The sequence below is a fragment of the Eucalyptus grandis genome, chromosome 1 (genome assembly GCF_016545825.1).
Source record: "Eucalyptus grandis isolate ANBG69807.140 chromosome 1, ASM1654582v1, whole genome shotgun sequence".
Lineage (NCBI taxonomy): Eukaryota > Viridiplantae > Streptophyta > Magnoliopsida > Myrtales > Myrtaceae > Eucalyptus > Eucalyptus grandis.
In genome coordinates, this window is record NC_052612.1 from 46,959,271 (window position 1) to 46,978,386 (window position 19,116).

The window sequence follows — 19,116 nt, forward strand, 5'->3', positions numbered from 1 at the left end:
AAGTGAGGGTTGGGCGGGCCGCCACGTGGACGAACAGCGACGAGAATAGAAGTGGTAAAGTATAGCGATGAAAGATTGGGCAATTGTCTCAGCACGTTTGATCTGTCTTAAGCATGTCGTAGGGGCAACAAAGAAAAATGGGGCTTTGGATGTGTCCGGTACGCCTGAATCTGATGCCGACGAGGAGGCGCCTAATCCACGGCAAAGACAAAGACAAAGACGTTATCGGTTCGGCAGGCTGACGTTCCTTTCTGGGTGACGGCGACTCCTTTTTATTTTATTCAGTCAACAAAGCAGCAAGTGCTGACGTAAAGATTCGATTTTTAGTTCCAGTTCGCTCACTCCAGTCTGCAAAGTTTCGTCCTTTATCCCATCGGCTTCTCCTCTACTTCCTTCCGGCGACGCCCTCGCGCTCCTCCCATTTCTCTTCTCCGCCGTCGCCGTCATGGCCTTCAATTCCTGGATCAGCCGCTTGCGCGCCTCTTCTTCCAAGGCCATCCTCGACGGTCTCTGCCGCGCCCGCGCGGGCTCCTCCCGGGGCCGCCATTCTTCCGCTCCGGCTCAGAGGGCGCTCGCGGCGACCGCCGCCGGTTCGGGCGGAAGCGACGACCGCCGGTTCTGGCTGTGGTCGAGTGCCTTGGTCCCGCTGGCGGTCGCCGCCTCGGCCGGATCGCTCGCTCTTCGGTCTTCTCCGGAGCCGTCGCTCTGCGAAGCTCCCGGTCTCCATGCTGGGTATGGGGCTTTCTCGTCGATTTGGGTTTCGATGTTCGTCCTGTTTTTGGTGAAAGTGTTGGGATTAGGTGCTGAAATGGAGTGCGAGCTTTGTGCACGGGCAGTTAATGATTGTGCTCCATGTCCAGATAAAAAGATGGAAGAACAGAAGTGAAAATGACATTTGGAAAGTAGAATCTTTAAACTTAATGGCAGGAGAATCTTCCCTTCAACTTATATCTTTATGAAAATAAACAAGGATTTTCACTGTTGATGACATAAAGCAAAAAGTTTTTGCTCTGTCGAGACTTTGTTGAATCATTGACAATTGCGGTTCTTCCGAATGATGTGTATCATGTTACATTCCCTGCTACAATCTTGCTTTTTTTTTTTTTTTTTTTTTTGGTGATACTTTTGATTTGGAAGTTGCTGGGCTCATTCTGCGAGTGGACGATGAATGATCAATATCATCATACAAAACAATTGATTGTTTAGGTAGTCAAAAATCCCACTGCAGGAATTAATATCTGGCAAATTCCCATGATTCTCCAGAAACTTTTAGTACCTGCTTGAGTCCGGGTTATTTGTTCTTTGCTGTCAATTATTTGCGACTTCAATTTATTGAATGCTTTGGCTACAGTCCAAGACTCAGCTTCTGTTCCCCTGTAAGAAGGTGGCAACTTTTGAATAAGAAGAAAGTAATTGAGCTACCTATGGTTACTTTAAGTCTCTAAAATTTTATATTGTGGACATATATTCTCTCTCTTTTTTTTTTTTTTTTGGTGGAATGTGTACATATATTTGTCTTCCATAAGTTTATGCTGAAAGTTTTGGAGTCAAACTTATTCTGTTGTTCCCGATGTTTCTCAGCAATTAAGCAAAGAACAGTGGGATGATGAATTTTCAGTGCTGGATCTTTTGTTTTCTAGTGCTTATGGAAGTTTCTTCCCATTCAACTTTTAATGAGCTTGCAAGGATCTTGATTTGGTGGCAACTATTCTTTTGATGTCAGAGGTGTCAAGCTCGGGGGCAAAGGCAGCACGGCATATCTGGTGAAAGGCTCTCATAAGGAGGTTCCACAAGAGCTCATTGATGAACTTGTGGCCATCTGTGGGGTACTTTTTCTCATGTTTGACAATCTGTTGAAATCATTCATCACCTCATGGATGAGGGCAAGGATTCATCACCTCTTGGATGAGGACATCCTTGCTTATAGTGTTGATTTATTGTGATATTGCTTGTGCAGGAGAACTTGACAATGGATTATGAAGAGAGGTTTCTTCATGGAAAGCCCCAACACAGTTTTCACAAAGCAGTGAATATTCCTGATGTGATTGTTTTTCCCAGGTAAGATTGGTCATCTTTGTTCAGTACATCATATGCACCAATGAAAGGCTTGGCTTACCTGCCTTTCCAGATCTTACCCTTTGTATCCAAATAGTACTTTAAGAAGAAAATTCAAGACCCTAGCTCAATTACACTGGATCACATCAATGGCTAACTATCTGATCAGTGTGAATGTGATGTGCAGGTGAAATAGGTAAAGAGGGATGGCAACCGATTTTTTGTTAAAACGGTGATAAAATGTTGTCCTTATTAGTTAGTGTAGCAACCAGATAGACAGATACTGGGGAATAGGAGGGAATGATTTTAGCAGGATACTTTTGGTGTTGAAGATGTTTTTCAGGAATTATAGCTTAATAACACGACCACTAACAAATGAAATTTACTATTACAGGGGGAAAACCAACTTTGGTTATGGTTTGAAGATGTTTTTCGCGAACTATAGTTTAATAACATAATCTCTAACTAATGAACATGATTATTCACCACTACAGGGGAAATAAACTTTGTTCATATGTTAATTTTCTGGTTAACTTCTCTTGCAAGTTAGCAATGTTAAGTTTCCTGTCTATTAAATATTCAAAGACTTTGCTGCAAATTAGTGTGTATTCCTACTCAGCAGCAATTCCGTTTTTCATTACATGATGCGTTTGAATGCTTAGACAAACCTCCTTTTTTTTAATTTTCTTTTTTTAAATTTACTCGTTCTCATTCTCAATGAAAATTTAGTTAGTTTGCATGTTGAATTTCCTTCTTTGTCATATTCTTTCAATATCTATTTTCCCTCTCATCTCATTGACCATAAACTGATTCTACTCTGTTCGGGTCATGAGTTGATGAGGTTGTGTACAAGTAATACGAGCAATCAAACTAGGAGCAGATGGGATTTCTCATATGTGCTTGTGCATGCTCATCAAATGCATAAGATGAGAACAATAGGTGATATGCGTCTAGCATTCTAATCTACAGTACTAGCAAAAAGCTTGGAGCAGAAGTTGTCTCAATAGTAGTTTCAGATATCATGAGGAGTCCAAAACTCTCACATGAAACACAAATAAGTTGGCCCCAAGATGGGCGTTTTTGATTCTATCAGATTGTATAAACCGAAATTCTTGGGGACGCATGCATAAATGCAAGTTTCTGCTGTAATGAACTTTTGGCTCTTATCTTTTCCTTCAGAAAATGAAGTTAATGGGAAAATCCTGAACTCGGCTTCCTGTGCTTAGATTATGAAATTTCATGCACTTCCACTTTTCTAATGTGTACTATGGACTTTCAGGTCTGAGGAGGAAGTCTCTAAGATAGTCAAATCTTGCAACGAATACAAGGTTATATCCTTCAATGTGATTTCAGTAAATTCATTAGGTTATAGTATTTCTGTTATTATTACATGCTTCTTGTGTTTGTAATTGGCTGGGGCTCTCTTTTAATTTTAAAAAAAATTCAGATAATTCTATGGATTGGGAAACAGATGGCCCTTTGCTGGCCTAATTTACTTGCTGAAAGTACTCGCGTTTACATTTAAGTCTTGGACTGCTTTAAATGTTAACTTGTTCTGTTCAAAATTCCCCAAGCAGGTGCCCATTATGCCATATGGTGGAGCTACCTCAATTGAAGGCCACACATTATCTCCCAATGGGGGTGTTTGCATTGATATGACATTGATGAAAGTATGTGTAGTTACCTTTTCTATATATTTGACCTAAATAGCTCCCTATTATGCTGAAAATTCAGATACTTAATTCTACAATTGAAACCCAAGTCAATGGAGCTCTTAACGTCCTTCAAAATTCACTTTGCATGATTTCTATTTCGTAATAATCTGGGTGTGGATTTTGTTTTTGACATGGTTGCTCGCTACTGTCTTTAAAGTATAAATACTGCGATCATGTGTTAGAGGTAGAATTAAAAAGACGAGTATTGTAAAATTTTTGGGTGCTCCTTATGAACCTGTTTGTATAGGGATTACCCCCTTGGTACCTTTAATGAAATTAATCGTTCAAAATGAATAATGAAAAGTAATATACATTTTCTTGAGTTCTATCATGCACCTGGGTTTAAATTAGATTAGGTGACAACCCTTACTGCCTTTAAACTTTGCTTTCTTTTACTGATATAGTTTCGAGGTTAATGTCATCTGAGAGTCATTAAAGAAAACCTAGAAGTTCATGCTTGTGTTTTTGAGCTTTAGCATATGGATGTGAATTTTCTAAATATCGTCCATCTCGAGTGCTCATGAAGTAGCTTTAGGTTCTGTGACCTCTGGGTTTGGGAATAGGCTGAATTAATGGGCATTTAGATTGTCATCTCCTTCAATCAGTTCTATGTTTGATTATCATTCCCTTTCTTGTCAAGTATGAGCTCCATCACTCTTCATCTATTTAGGTCCTCCTTCCATGACCCGCATGCACAGTTTTTCTGCTACAAATGAGGCTGTCTTTTGAGGACCTAATTTATGGTGTCAGTTTATTTTTTATTTTTTATTCCCTGCTTGTAATTACTCATGCTTGTTCTCACACATTTCCCATTCATCTTGGATTTTAAGCTGTGTGGAATTTCATTAATGGCATAGGCCGATCATATTTGTTTTAACATCTTTTTGAAGTTATATTCTTGTTCATAACGGGATCATGATTGGGCCTTGTCTTGCTTCTCTGGAATACTTTTGGCAAGAGAGTTTCTGTGATGTTGCAGTGACTTATGTTACCCCATGTTCTTAAAGACTGCTTTAGAGAGGCATCATAAAGTACCTGTCTTGGTTTGAAATAATTGGCTGATTTATTTTTATTCTTATTCCTTATTGTTTATGCTTAGATTACACTTCTTCTTTTTTTTTTTTTTTTTTTGAGAAGACGGTCAAGGCATTGCATGTTGAGGACATGGATGTGGTTGTTGAGCCTGGCATTGGTTGGATGGAGCTTAATGAGTATTTGGAACCTTATGGCTTATTCTTTCCTCTTGATCCAGGTCACTTTACTTTTCAATGCCTCATGTCTGTTCTTTGTACAATTCTTAATTTTGGAACTTGTGGGGCCTCCTTATTTGACTTAATTTTCTACTGTATAGTTATTTTCAATGCATTAGTTACATTTAAAAGTTGTCTTAGGGAATTTGCCTGTAAAAGAGGTTTTGCCTTGTTGATCTTTGTGCTTTCTGTATCACGGTTTAGTGTGGAATATCTCAAAGTTTCTCAAGTACGCTGGTAAACAGGTCCTGGCGCTACCATCGGTGGCATGTGTGCTACTCGTTGCTCGGGTTCTTTGGCTGTGAGGTTAGTTCCTTTGCTTTCTTCAACATGTTATATCATGATTGCAATGGTGTTGCTATAATTTGATCATAGCTGTCCTTTTATGTAAAATATCAACAAGCTGCTAATTGGTATGGAATGCTTTGGATGTTGATTAGGTTTCCACGCTTGTTTCCTGCTGATATATTTTCTAGGATGGGGAATATTCCAATAAGTGAACCTTTTTTTTCCTGTTTAAGTGATGATGGGCAGAAAGGGTTGGATAGTTCCTGATTTTATGATAAATACTAGAATGCTGTGAAAACTGAACAGTCACCACTGAAATTAACTATGACATCTGTTTGTTTGGGCTTAAACAAAGTAATAATGCTTTCCTCCTAGATTTTGAAGATGCTGAAAAGAATTTTTTGAAAAAGAAAAAAGTGTTAGTAACTCTACATATCAATATTTGCTTGTTGAAAAGTTTTAGATATTCAACATTTGCTAAAAGTTCAATTCAAACAAAAGTAGTGAAGGAAAAGGCAAAAGTAAAAAGCAAAAGTCATTCCAAATGGCCTTTCAAGAAAGGCGGCCATGTTAAATTCCAAAGAGAACAGGTGCTTCGATGATGACGCACGGTGGTATATTCTTTAGCAAGTCAATATTTATGGATTGTTTGAATACTGAATTATGGAGATGGTCTGTTTCAAAAGAAGCTTTTTCCTTTTACTTCGGCTAAATATGATATGAAGCAATTGACTTCGGCTAAATATGACATGAAGCATTTGCTAGTTGGAAACTGGTCATCGTAAAAAATCTCTTAAGTGGGTTTCTTTCTCTTGGCGAGTGATGTCCAAGCGCATTTGCAAAATATATTCACATATAAGTTCCTATCAAACAAGTAGCCATAGTTCAGTAGCGTACTTATGGTTTGTGGTTCCTTAGTATACCATTGGTGCTGATCCTGGCAGCCAGATTTTGGATTTCCTTTTTCTATATGAAGTATGAATTTAACCCTTTGCCATAGGAAGTTGTGCATGCTATGACGCTTCGACTGTTAACTTTTTTTCCCTTTTTTTCTCTATGGTGAATTTCTACAATATTGCCTAAAAGAATATTCCCTTTTTTTGGGTTTAAATCACTTAAGCTTTTAGCATGTAGGTATGGAACCATGCGCGACAATGTTATCAGCCTTAAGGTTTGTGGAGTTCTTCCTTGTTTCATTATAATGCTGCAGGATTTCTCTTGTTTCATTTACGTGCTGCAGGATTTCTCTGACTGCTTGTATTGTAGGTAGTTCTGGCCAATGGAGATGTGGTGAAGACTGCCTCTAGGGCTCGAAAGAGTGCTGCAGGGTTGGTTCTGTTATTTTTTTCGCTCAGCTTCTTTTTCCTCTAGCAAGTTCGTGTACCTTACTTTATATAGCATTGGTTAGCTAGGTCGCATGTCTGAAGTTGAAATGAGGATGCCAAATGTAGTGTGTTGTCCCTTAGTTTTAAAGGCTATTTTCATCTAAAGAACATGCTTTTATGAAGGAACTGATTTTATTAAAGAATGAAATGCATTAGGGAAAACCAAAGAAAGCTAAGTGGTTTGTGATGGAAGAGTGGTTGGGTTGGGCTGACTAAAACCTGGTTGACAAAGGGGATTATTATGTGCCTGTGAGAGGAGATATGGCAAGAGTACAAGCTTTGATTGGATGTGCTGTAATCCACCACCAACCAAAAAGCAAAAAATTGATAATGGTACTTTGGTTCATATTCCTGTCCGTATAGATCCTGATAAGAGAGATATGTGAAGCTCATATGAAGGCAGAGAAGAAGAAAATAAAGGTTGGTGGATTGTGGGATGTTACCTATAGAGTTCTCAATGAAATGAAAGTTTGGAATGCTGTATTTGCTGTGTTTTAGGTATGCCTACTATTAAAGCCTTTTCATGTGTATGCATAATGGAACCTATCTGAAAGCTCCATAATGTTTGTCTTGGTCATATGTCTCCTGCCCATTTCACTTTTAGTCATGCTGGCATAACTTGAAATAAAGAAATCTGATAACTGTCATTTGATGAGATCAGCCCTATTCCTATGAATTTGTAAGTAGAATTGTTTTGTATCAGTGTCTCTCTATTTATAGCCACAGGAAGATATGAAGATTTCATTAAATGATTGTTGGGAAATGTGTAAATTATAGATTAGATGTGCTATTAATTTAAATAGAAGGCACTCTTGATATTAAGGTGCAGATTAAACTAAGGTTATAGCTTTTTTCTTGCTTCCTTTATGAACACAGAGTCCATCTCAATGCCTTTCCAATGGATTTCTTTTTCTTATTTAGGCAGAATTTACAGTCCAGGTGGTTCTCTTCTGGTTTTCTCTGTATTCTTGACGACTTGGGATCTAAATTTAAATAATTTCGACCACTGAGCATGTGGAATGTGAGAGCACAATCATATGACAATATTTAGAGATATTAGAGAATGGTTTTACATATTACAAGTTCCAGAAAAATTAATTCCTCAGGGATTGTGGCAATGAACACATATGACTCAAATGCTAAAAAATTTGAAAAACCTTCCTCTCTAGAATGTCAGTTTTAGTTAGTTTTCAGCTATGTATGATCTTTACAATGTGCTGCTGACATTGGAGATTATTCAAATAACAGGTATGACTTGACCCGCCTGATTATTGGAAGTGAAGGAACTTTGGGTGTGATAACAGAAGTTACCCTGCGGCTTCAGAAAACTCCACAGCATTCAGTGGTATTTTGAGACTCTCTTCAGTTTCGTCGGCATGTGTCGATAGTATATATATTTAATATATGTCCAACCATCTAAAATCTTCAAATTCAATTGGGAGAAGTATTTTACACCCCACTGTTGCCCCTCTTTTGTTATTATTTCATCTCATTGATGCCAGTCTGATGAGGGCAAGGAGTGATTGTGGGACCAAGAAGGATTCGAACAAGATGCGGCTCTCGTCATATTATGGGATGCCAGAGGGGCATGAATGAACCGAATTACATGGGGATAGAGTGTTCATGACTTATATATTTTCACAATAGGTGCCTTTTGGTGTAAGAACATAGTTTAGCATTGAAATTCCTATGTTGAGCAAGCTTGGGTGAGAGCAACATCAAAACAGATGGCCTTATGGAATTTGCTTACATTTACTTAGAAGAAAAAGCCATGAAGCTTAGTATAGGATGGGCTAAAGTGGATAATACTTTGAATGAGTTAGGTCAGAATGTTAGAGAAGTAGATTAGTGCCATAATTGATAAAGAAATGATCTGAAGAAGTGTTTATGTTGAGACACTGGGATTCTCTCTTTGTAATTTGTCAATCTGTTACCATTTGTTATTTCACTGGATAAGAACATGCAAGGACACGTTGATTCTTGAAAATAATTATTATGGGTTGCTCATTTGTAAAAGCCTCTAGAGCAATAAGTGTTTCACACTGAAGTTTGGTGCTCTGCTTATTTGCATTTATTGAAACTGATAAGAGTACTTCACATCATTTGTATGTTCATGTTTAGAAAACTGGGTGGTTCAATTGACTTCATATAATCTCTCGTACTCATGGAGATCTTTTTCGGTTGGTGGATCCTGATAATTGCTGCAGGTTGCAATGTGTAACTTCCCTTCTGTGAAGGATGCGGCAGATGTTGCTATTGCTACTATGCACTCGGGTATACAGGTAGTAGCAGCTGGTTGATCCACTTTTCTAGTTTCACTGACTTTTTCTGTTCATCTACACAAAATTGTGTGGTCCACCAAATGTGTGCTGAGCCTCCTGTCCTTCCTGATTAGGTATCAAGGGTTGAGCTGTTGGATGAGGTCCTAATGAAGGCTGTTAATCTTGCTAATGGAAAGAATTTGCCTGAATTACCTACATTGATGTTTGAATTTATTGGCACAGGTGAAAGACACTTTTTACCAATTATTTCTTTTTCAAATTTAATTTTCTAATAGCATCCTGGCTCAACATCTTACTTTCTGTTATCCAAGGCCCAAAATCTTAAGAACTGCCCGCCGGGGGGTGGGGGGTGGAGCGCAGGATATTCATAGCAGGACCAATTGATTTCTGCTTGTAGTATTGTCCTCTCCATATGCATGCCCAGGAGCATGTGTCTTTGGTACTGCATAACATTCTTCTTTATTGTCATTAGATCTTTAAGATGTTTCAGGAATCAGGTTGTGTTATTAGAATAAGTTATGACTTTTCTCACCGCATAGATAAAACAAGTTATTACATAGTACTTAGCATTTAAAAGCTAATCACAATGGCTTGTAGTTTTAAGAATTTAGTTGGAACTGAGTCGCTAAGTTCAGTACAAGATCATTTCTTGGTGGCAACAACAGGGCTATCTTTCCTGCTTGGTGACTTGAATGTATTTCTTTTTTCAGTGGAATGTGACTGGAATGTTTAATATTGATCTCTTTTCTACTCCTTCACCCCGCAGTTAACTTATGCCTTTGGATTTTTTCTTGACTACCAAGTCATAATATACTCAAACGAGCAAGCAATTCTTCACCTTTGTACCCTCGTTCTGTTGCCACAAAGCTTATCTCATTTTTGCTGTAGTATAGAGGCTTATTCACTCGAGCAAACAAATGTCGTCCAGAAGATTGTTTCAGAGCACAATGGCTCGGACTTTGTTTTTGCAAAGGATCCTGAAGCCAAGAAGGAACTTTGGAAGGTATGCTTGTTGGTTTAGTATCATATAAAAACATGCCTCTCTCTTTTTCATGTCGGACTAGCCATAGGGGCATACAGTGGTTGTTCTCTGCTTATAATATCTCCTTTTTTTCGTCCTCTGGTACTGATAGTCATCGCCTTTATGCACCTTTTATTTTTTGTTATATATGCCTTATCTATGGATTGGGTAGGTCTTATATTTACTAGATCATGGTATTCTGATGTCTTTGGTTCCTGAGATAGCTTATTTAATCCCTTGCAAATCATGTTTAAGGCCCATCTATGTACCCAAGTGATCAGTCGGAGCAATTTTCTTCTCCTCTGTATGATTGCTTTGTCACTAATAACAGAAAACTACTTTTTGCTGTCTGACATGTGCATCAAATATTCTCGATATTGGTTTCATCAAGATAAGACTTGGTTATATATATATTTGCACATGCAGATAAGAAAGGAAGCTCTATGGGCTTGCTATGCTATGGAACCCACTTGTGAGGCTATGATTACGGTTCGTAGGATCTCTATTTGTTGATTACATCTAATTTGTTCTCGTTGTCGTCGTCATTGTTATTATTATTACTATCATTATTGTTGTTGTTGTTGTTGTTATTATGTACTATAGTTTTTCACTCTGTGCTTGTGCGCAACATGCCCTGCAATGTACCCCCTAAAGTAGAGATTATGTTCTTATGGCTTGAAAGAATGGAAAAGACCAAGAGAATGTCACTGAATATGTGTGACAGGAAACAACCCTCAGCTTTTGCTTTTCATCTACTCCTCATCAATAAATTTCTTGGGGGATTTTAATGAGTTTTGTTTTTGTATCTTTTTTCAATTTGTTTTGGCTTGAGTATTACTACAAATCATTATTGCTGAAATCAATAGATTCTTCAGCAAATTCTGCGACTCAGTTCAGGTAAAGGCCTAGATATCATAATCTGTTGGCTGAATCTGTGGAATAGTGGATCAGATGCCAATTATCTATTTCACTGATTAGATACAAATGTTGATTCAACTCAATAAGATGTCATCACATGTGACAAGCTTTATTGAAATTTAATCTTTCTGCTTTACCATAAGTCACCAATTTTGTTATGTTCTACTTGATCTTATGAGCAGATGATTCAGATATACATAGGATGGTCTTACTAATTTCCCGTCCTGTTAAGTTTGGTACTTGTTGAAAAGAGAGATAGATAGCAATACTTTCTGGGTAGAAATCACTTAATGTAACATAACACACTATGTTGCAAAACATTCTATTCGACTTATATGTGTGTGTTCAATTTACTAGCTGCATTGGCACTTTGGTTTACGGATTCTATATCCATTTAAAGATTTAGTAACAGACTAATGGAGTCCCCAACAAAAGCAGTTTTAAAAATTTCCTGTACTAATTACCTTCAACATTGTAGGATGTTTGCGTCCCTCTGTCTCACCTTGCCGCACTAATAGCAAGGTCCAAACAAGAGCTGGATGCATCACAACTTACCTGGTACAAGCTATAATGTCCATGCTAAATTAAATGGAATGAGTTTGCTCTTTGTAATTGTGAGGACTGAATTATATATATTTTTCTGTGGTTTTGATTTGTAATGACAGCACTGTAGTTGCTCATGCCGGTGATGGAAACTTCCACACGCTTATTATGTTTGACCCTAGTAAAGATGATCAGCGGGAGGAAGCAGAGGGATTGAACCATCTCATGGTCCACATGGCCTTGTCAATGCAAGGTATGTCATCTCTCAGGCTATAGTTTTGGAGAATGGGAAGCTTCTTCTTTATTGGGAAAGGTTGCTTTCACCATTCCTCTATGATGAGGAATGTGGTGTGGCAAATTCCTCCTTTACTAATTCTGTTATGTTTGTGTGTGGATTATATGATCAACTGCATTGTGAGTAGATCAAAAAAAGAATGTGTAGTGACGTGTCTTTCTGAGCTCATGCTTTTGTAACTGAGCAGGAACATGCACTGGTGAGCATGGGGTTGGCACTGGGAAGATGAAGGTACGTCGCTACACTTTCTGATGATGTTTGTCTTCATATTCTAAGGCGAGATTGTCTTCAAGTAAGAACCGTTTATGTTGGTTGTGTAGTGATACATTTAGATGACATTTGCACTTTATTTTTCCAGTATCTCGAAGAGGAACTCGGGATGGAGGCTCTGAGGACAATGAAGAAAATAAAACAAGCCGTGGATCCAAACAACATCATGAACCCAGGAAAGCTCATTCCTCCCCATGTATGCTTCTGAAAACCTTTTTCAGATGAGCAATGTGTATTGTTAAAGTATTCGAGTTATTGATATATGCATAAATGACCAATGTAGTGTTGTATTACCGATGAAAATAATAACCACATTCTGCTCTCCTCTGGTGAAATGATGCTCCTTGACCTTCAATTTTTTCCTTTCAAGCTTTACGTTGTTTTTTGGAAAGCACCTAGCTGAGATCCTCGAAAATCCTTTTCAAGCTCGACTTTCTTCTCAATTTTCTCATGCAGCATGACCTAATCTCTTTCTGAAGCTACATTGCTCGAGTTTTTCCAATTATAAAAAGTTCTGAAATCCATGAAGAACTGCATTTGGTGGCTGATATATATATATATTGTCCACAACTAGAGAGATTATAGACAAAGTCGAGTTTTGTTACTCTCTGCAATCAAGTTTGTGGGGGCCTATCCTGGAATCAAAGAGATTAACTTGATTTCAGAATCGGGATCAGCTGAAATTTCGCACTTTTTATAGGAGCAGGATTCACTGATTATAGAGGTAACTAGGTCTCATATTATGTATGACATCATGTGGTTGGCACTTTGTCTTTCCCTAATGATTTACTAATTTAGGGATTAATCAGACTAAGATTAAGTTGGGCACAAGAGTCGCTGTCTTCTATATCACCACCTTCTCTAATGTAACAAGCGGTGACCATCATTAGGCTGACGGGAACCAGAACGACAGAACCCCATTATATAGGCTGATGACTTGGAAGTCGGTAACAATGTCGAATTATACTATGGAAGACGGAAACTTTTTAGGTTTTGAACGACCTTTAGTAACATGTGCAAAGAAGAAACTTTTTATTTTTCTTTTCTTTTCAGTGAGTGACGACAGGAAGTGTGTGTTAATTGAAGTTTGCTTCTTCTCATATAAAAGTCAATTTGGTTTAAGCATTCGTTTGTTTCGTGGAACATGGAAAATATCATGAAACTTACGTTCGAGGAAGTCTGAGTACTACCCCAGCTCCTGGGGACCCAAGCCTGTCTTTGGGAGACCCGGGTTTGGCTACTAAGGGCACAGATTCGGATGCTGGGGTCCTCTGACCTCGGGAGATCTGGGCTTGGCCGAGGGGTTGGGGTGTCAATAGTTTGGTTCGGGTTCGGGTCAAGTTTCCATGTGACCCAAACTGAACCGAACCGAACCAAAGGATATGGGTGCTTTCCTTACCTGGAATCTTGACCTAAACCGGATGTAACCTGAACCGTGTCTTCGGGTTGGGTCTAAAACTGGACTAAAAGACGCCAATCTACTCTGCAACTCCTCTACCTCATAATATCCCAAGCGGTAGAAGAAATCAATGTACCAAAAGTAGAAGTGGCAGTCCGTAAGCATATCATCCCTCTCTGAATATGGGGTTATAATGTCAAAGACTTCCTCCAACCATCTTGCTAATAACCTGCAACTTCAAATTGAAATCTTCCATCTGTTCCATCTAAAACCACCCTTAACTCACTCCTCCATCTCCCACTAATTCATATCAAACTCACTGCCACACTTATGTTTCTCACCGGAAACCCAATAAAACCATTACAAACGGTTGGTTGGTCCCCTTAATTCACACGAATTCAAGAACTCCAAAATCCAACTCCACTGGCTTCTCCTGGAGGAGGCGGGCTTTGGTGAACTCGCCGGGTTGGAGCTTCCTTAGGGAGCGACGACCAAGGAATGTAATTTGTTATACATTATTCTTCTTATATTGAACAACACTATTTATGCTAAGAAAATTACTTAACTAAATGATGCGATAATTTCTTATTCGATGTTTAAAGAAGTCAATCATTCAATTCACTCTCCTCGCTTGTTTCAATATCTTATCGAAACTTGCCACATTATTCATTCGGTTTTATTAAGATTTCTTAGTATGTCTAGAGATATGTCCTTTCTCGTTGGCGCATAGCAAATCCAAATATTCTTGTTCATTAAATACGATTGACAAGTGACCTAATGGCAAAGGTCGACAGAGATAGGCAAACCGAAATTCTAACCCAATTGCCAATGAGTCCTTTTGCTCTCTGGTAACAATTTGGTCGTTAGATATTCAGTGACGTCCTTGCAAAAACAAAGAATATGTAATACGGAATAAGGGCTTGAATAATAATTATTCTTACCAGAAATTAATTTTTCTAGAAGAGAAATAGATTTTTCTATTTCTAGATAAGTTTATGAACAAAAATTTGTATTTAATAACAACGTAAAATTTCTACCATTGAAATAGAATTTTGTTTGATAACAACACAAAATTTCTTCCTCTTGGGGGGCGATAGATGGTGACCGGCAGCAAATGGTTGGTGAGTGGTCGACTAGTATAGAAGACGAGTGATGAGAATTTTTTTTATTTTTCACTTTGTTTCAAACATATTTTTAGACTAAAAATTTGTTTCAAAAATAAAAAATGAAATCGCATCACTAAATGGATTTTTCATTTAGAAATAAGTGTGGAATAGAAAAATTATTTCTGGAACATAAATTTTGTTTGCTGTGCTACAACATGGAAATATAAAAATAAGAAGGTGCCGATATTCACCCTTAACCTACCCCAGTTTGCTTTAGAAAATGCTTCATGTCTTCCTAATTCCTGTCATCGCTCTCCAAGTTCAAATCACTTTCTCTGCCATTATCTCCTCTTCTAAACATACATATCATCCTACCTCATTCAGAGAGAGAGAGAGAGTTGATGATGGCTTCCTCTCGCTCGCCGACATAGTAAAAGATCTTGGATCGATGCGGATCTATGGCGATGGCTTGGTTTACCTCTTAGTATTTGACGAACTGGACTTCTCGGCAATCCCTACAATGAACGAGGACTCCATCTTTTGCAAAGACTTCGAGCTTCGTGACCTCCAGCTCTGGATATACAAATCTAAAACAATCGCCGTCGCTGCCTCTTCCAACGTTCATAAGCTCCCAATCATCCTCTACGTTCACGGAGGCGGCTTTTGCAATGGCTCTCGTGTGTGGCCAAACTGCCACGACGGCTGCCTCCGCCTTACCTCTGGCTCTAGTGTGGCGGTCGTCGCTCCAGACTTCGGGCTGTTGCCGGAGCACCGAGTGCCAGTCATCTTTGACAATGTCATCCGCACGGTGAGATGAATCGGAGGTCGGGGCAGGGATGAGTGGTTGAGTGAAGGAGGAGGAGGAGGTGGTGTTGAAATTGACTTGGAGAGGGGGTTTGTGCCTTTGTGGTTAGGGATTCTTCCAATGGGACCCTCGCGCACCACTTGGTGGTTCGGCTCAGGTCTGGATCATTGAATTTGGATCTGGTTAGGATCAAGGGTTACGTGCTGATTTCGCCCTTTTTCGGTGTGGTCGCACGGACCGGATCGGAGAAGAACTCGGCCAAGCCGTGGTTGAATTTGGAGTTCCTGGATTGGTATGCTTTTGTCACGATCTTTACTAACATATTTATAATACATTCCTCTTCTTTGATATAATCAAGGCGATGCCTTTAGCAACCACCTTATTTCCCGTGCTTGTACGTGGGAGAAAATAAAAATTTGATCACATCATAACTAATTAAAAGCGTCAAATTTTGTACCATATTATATATAGAGAAGGTAAATGAAATTACTTCTGAGATAGGTCAATTAAAAATGTTTGGTAGAAATTTTGGTCGTCTTACCACAAGATGAAATTACTGCTGTAACAATTAAAAACGTACTGTGTTACTTATCCTTTCAAGCTTATCTTATGATTGATATTTCACATCTTGTTTTTAATTTTGTACAATTACATCGAAAAATTACATGCGCATATAAAAGCTAAATCTTTGATTAATTATGCTAAAGTTCCACCTGATTTTCATACGCCCCTTCTATGTAAAATATTATGATTTTCCTAAAGACCCAAGGAACCCACTAGAAAGAACAAGAGTTCTATATAGAAGATAGAAGCATTTCCTTTTTCTTTTTTTTGGTCGAAATTTTTTTTATTCATGGCTCAAAAGGATATATGAGAAGTAGATAGATTTTCATGGTAAAGCAAATTGAAGCAAAGCAAAGGGCATAAACAAAGCCAAATCCAGAAAATAAGGAGGATCAATAAAGTACAAGTAGGGTTAAGCACACAACCGTTCTAAAAGAATGGATCTGTTAAGTAAAATAATTGACAGTCAACTACTGGATTTTGTATTGTCGTCAATAATAAGCATATGTCGGAAATTCCTTCTCCAATAACTACAGCATTGCCATTTGGCACTGTATGCTTAAGTTTGGTTTCCTCTACATCATCACCGTATGGAGATAATCAAAATATGTTGAATAAATATAGATTTAACCTCTGGAAGAGCAAATGATAATAAAGAACATTGATCCTGCTCTGTTGCTGTCCATTAGGCTTATCCGAAAGGAGAGTACATTGTTCGCTTCTTTTTGCTTGGCATTCTAAGAATATATGGTAAATAAGACTTTGGTTATCGATCAAGCCGGGTCGTATTTCTGAATTTTCAAAGACAAAATAATTGCTTTCCAATGCAAATCCGAGTCCGTTTCTTTCCTAGAGATAACTCACAAGACGTTGAGACAAGTGAAACGAAATAGATTTCGACGACCAATTACACTTCCTGGGGTCGCAGGTGTTGGAAGCTAGCATTGCCGGATGGCGCGACGAGAGACGACCCATGGGACAATCCGTTCGGGCCTTCGAGTCCATGGCTCTCGACCGCATCTTGGTGATCGCGGGGGGGACCGAAATGATGAAAGATAGGATCGATCACCACGTGAAGAGGCTCGCGAAGATGGGGAAAGTTGTGGAATACAGAGTGTTCGAGGGCCAACGTCACGACTTTTTCTTGAACAATTCGTGCTCGAAAACGGGCGGAGAGGTGGCCCAAGCCATCATGCGTTTCATATACGCAACTAGTGCGTGATTTGGTGGATATATTGTACATGATCGGCTATTAGCTTGGTTAGGTTTTACATGATTGGATCTTTGTATTCGATTTGTTTGACCTGTTTAGCCTCCCTTACGAATTTCTTTAAGAATTCTATGCGTGAATTAGATTCAATTTATTCAAATTTAGTTACACCAAATGTCAACTTTGACATAACGAATGTGTTGAATGATATTGTTGCGAGCTGTAGCAAATTAATCAGATATATGGCAAAATATTATCCACATTGCTTGATAATGAGCATTTTCTAGATCTTTTATGCAAACTCAGTTTGGCCTCTTTCATTCACCTTGAGTTTGAGAATGATATTACAGATAAATTTAGGAGATTCAGAAATCTGTCGATTGATTATGACATTTTACTACTTTAGTCAGTTATCTTGTAAAAAACTTATATAGGTTCATGTAATGAGATTATATTTTTCTCTCCTTCATCACAACTTTCAACTTGGTATTAAAGTCAGTGTTATCCCTTTCGAGCATGTATGTCCATCCCCTCAATCAAATTTTATGTGCCGTGGTCAAATTTCTTACGTTGTTTTCAATCTAACTTGCACATGAGAGAAATGTTGAAATATTGTCTCGCATTACTTAACAATAGGTCCTACGTACTCTTTGTATTTATGTAGTTTCTCTTTACCTACAAATTTAAACTTTTGGATTGAATTTTTTAACAAAATGTTCAAATTGACATGGATATGCATAAACCCTAGTTTAAGGTCAATATACAAATGCATTATTAGTACATAAAGAAATAAACTTTATTCTATGCAAATTAGATAGTACTGCATTAAAAGTTGTTTGGCCGTTAAAATCTATGACCACAAAGAACCGCGACCTTAATTTTTTTAATATATAATTGTTTGCTTTAGGAATAAACAAAATATGATAATTATGTAAATATTTTGGGGCTTTTTATTTGATTTGGGCTTTGTCAATTCTACTGGGTCGAAATTAGTCGTGCTTATCTTTTAGTGGGGTCAAAGTCCACGATTAAAAGGCTTAACATGTGCCAAACGTAAGACATAAGGAAATAATAAAAAATAATAATAATAATAATAATAATAATTTATCGTTAAAAACGTTAAAAAAAAAAAAAAAAAAAAAACAAATGAAGAGAGTGCCTAAGACTAGGTAGACCGAATCCATCATCAAGAAGTGGTTCAAATCCTAACTCATCAACATATTTGGTTTCTTCATTCAAAAGCTCGAATCGACGAGTCATTATAAGAGAATATCAATTATTCTCAATCATGCCAAATTTTCGATTTAAAACTTCTCTAATATAACTCATACATGTACTTCAATACTAAAACATCGATTTTCTCTCCTCTGGGTCTTCCACTTTCGCGTGATGGGACACGGCTACCTAGTACTTATGGGCCATTCCTTATCGATCATTGACCGAGAAAGTGTGAATCCATCTTTTTGATAAGCCACACAAAGACCAGAACTTAAGAAGCTTCCAAATTATATCATTTCATGTAAAAGCTCCGTGGGATCATTATATATTATCTTCTCAAATATGCACAGGAGAGCAAAGGATCGAATCGATGAAGTCCATCGTGGCGATTGTTGTTATCTTTTAGAAGTGGTTAAGATGGGCACCGGGCTCTTTCTTTCCGTGTGGAACTTTGGTGTCGAGCAAAAGGACAAGCACGCGTGTGCGCTCGCACAGAAACCCTTTGAATCCTTTCTATACTGGACCGTTTCCTAGGATCGTGTGCGTATGGTCAGAAAAAGGGTCAGAGCTGAATGATTTCCTCCGTTGACACTGCTCTTGATCCGACCTGCCTTTGGACGGGAATAAGGACAAATTGGGTAACAGTGTGCAAATGAATTGAAAGGCATGGGAAATGGGACGACGACTGTCCTTTTTGCGCGTGTGAGAAGCGACCTCAATTTCTGTTTCAGATATAGTACATTGTCCGGCCATTAACATCGTTTTATCTAATCGTGTGGGATGTAATGATAC

The 19,116-nt window shown here is 38.3% G+C and overlaps 2 protein-coding genes across 2 annotated transcripts; both read left to right on the plus strand.

Moving 5' to 3' along the window:
- Positions 1-136: 136 nt before the first annotated feature.
- On the plus strand, positions 137-12,391 carry LOC104446543 (D-lactate dehydrogenase [cytochrome], mitochondrial). The gene is made up of 18 exons (XM_010060387.3): positions 137-732; positions 1,724-1,826; positions 1,958-2,058; positions 3,335-3,383; positions 3,633-3,725; positions 4,908-5,022; positions 5,266-5,326; positions 6,443-6,479; positions 6,575-6,636; positions 7,942-8,038; positions 8,901-8,975; positions 9,089-9,197; positions 9,869-9,978; positions 10,423-10,485; positions 11,393-11,472; positions 11,580-11,710; positions 11,940-11,983; positions 12,111-12,391. Exons 1-18 carry the CDS (start codon positions 446-448, stop codon positions 12,228-12,230), a joined length of 1,737 nt encoding a protein of 578 aa, XP_010058689.2. The 5' UTR covers positions 137-445; the 3' UTR covers positions 12,231-12,391.
- A 2,584-nt stretch (positions 12,392-14,975) lies between these two features.
- LOC104414953 (probable carboxylesterase 15) lies at positions 14,976-17,118 on the plus strand. Its single transcript, XM_039300020.1, has 3 exons — positions 14,976-15,335; positions 15,520-15,624; positions 16,825-17,118. Exons 1-3 carry the CDS (start codon positions 14,976-14,978, stop codon positions 17,116-17,118), a joined length of 759 nt encoding a protein of 252 aa, XP_039155954.1.
- The last annotated feature ends 1,998 nt before the right edge of the window (positions 17,119-19,116 follow it).

What these genes read in the sequence shown, in the direction of transcription:
- LOC104446543 (XM_010060387.3), top strand. Translation starts at nt 446, where the DNA reads ATGGCCTTCAATTCCTGGATCAGCCGCTTGCGCGCCTCTTCTTCCAAG. An exon ending in CTATGCACTCGGGTATACAG is followed by an intron (nt 8,976 to 9,088) that starts GTAGTAGCAGCT and finishes CTTCCTGATTAG; the next exon opens with GTATCAAGGGTTGAGCTGTT. An exon ending in CATGGCCTTGTCAATGCAAG is followed by an intron (nt 11,711 to 11,939) that starts GTATGTCATCTC and finishes GTAACTGAGCAG; the next exon opens with GAACATGCACTGGTGAGCAT.
- LOC104414953 (XM_039300020.1), top strand. Translation starts at nt 14,976, where the DNA reads ATGCGGATCTATGGCGATGGCTTGGTTTACCTCTTAGTATTTGACGAA. An exon ending in TTGACAATGTCATCCGCACG is followed by an intron (nt 15,336 to 15,519) that starts GTGAGATGAATC and finishes GGATCTGGTTAG; the next exon opens with GATCAAGGGTTACGTGCTGA. An exon ending in AATTTGGAGTTCCTGGATTG is followed by an intron (nt 15,625 to 16,824) that starts GTATGCTTTTGT and finishes CTGGGGTCGCAG; the next exon opens with GTGTTGGAAGCTAGCATTGC.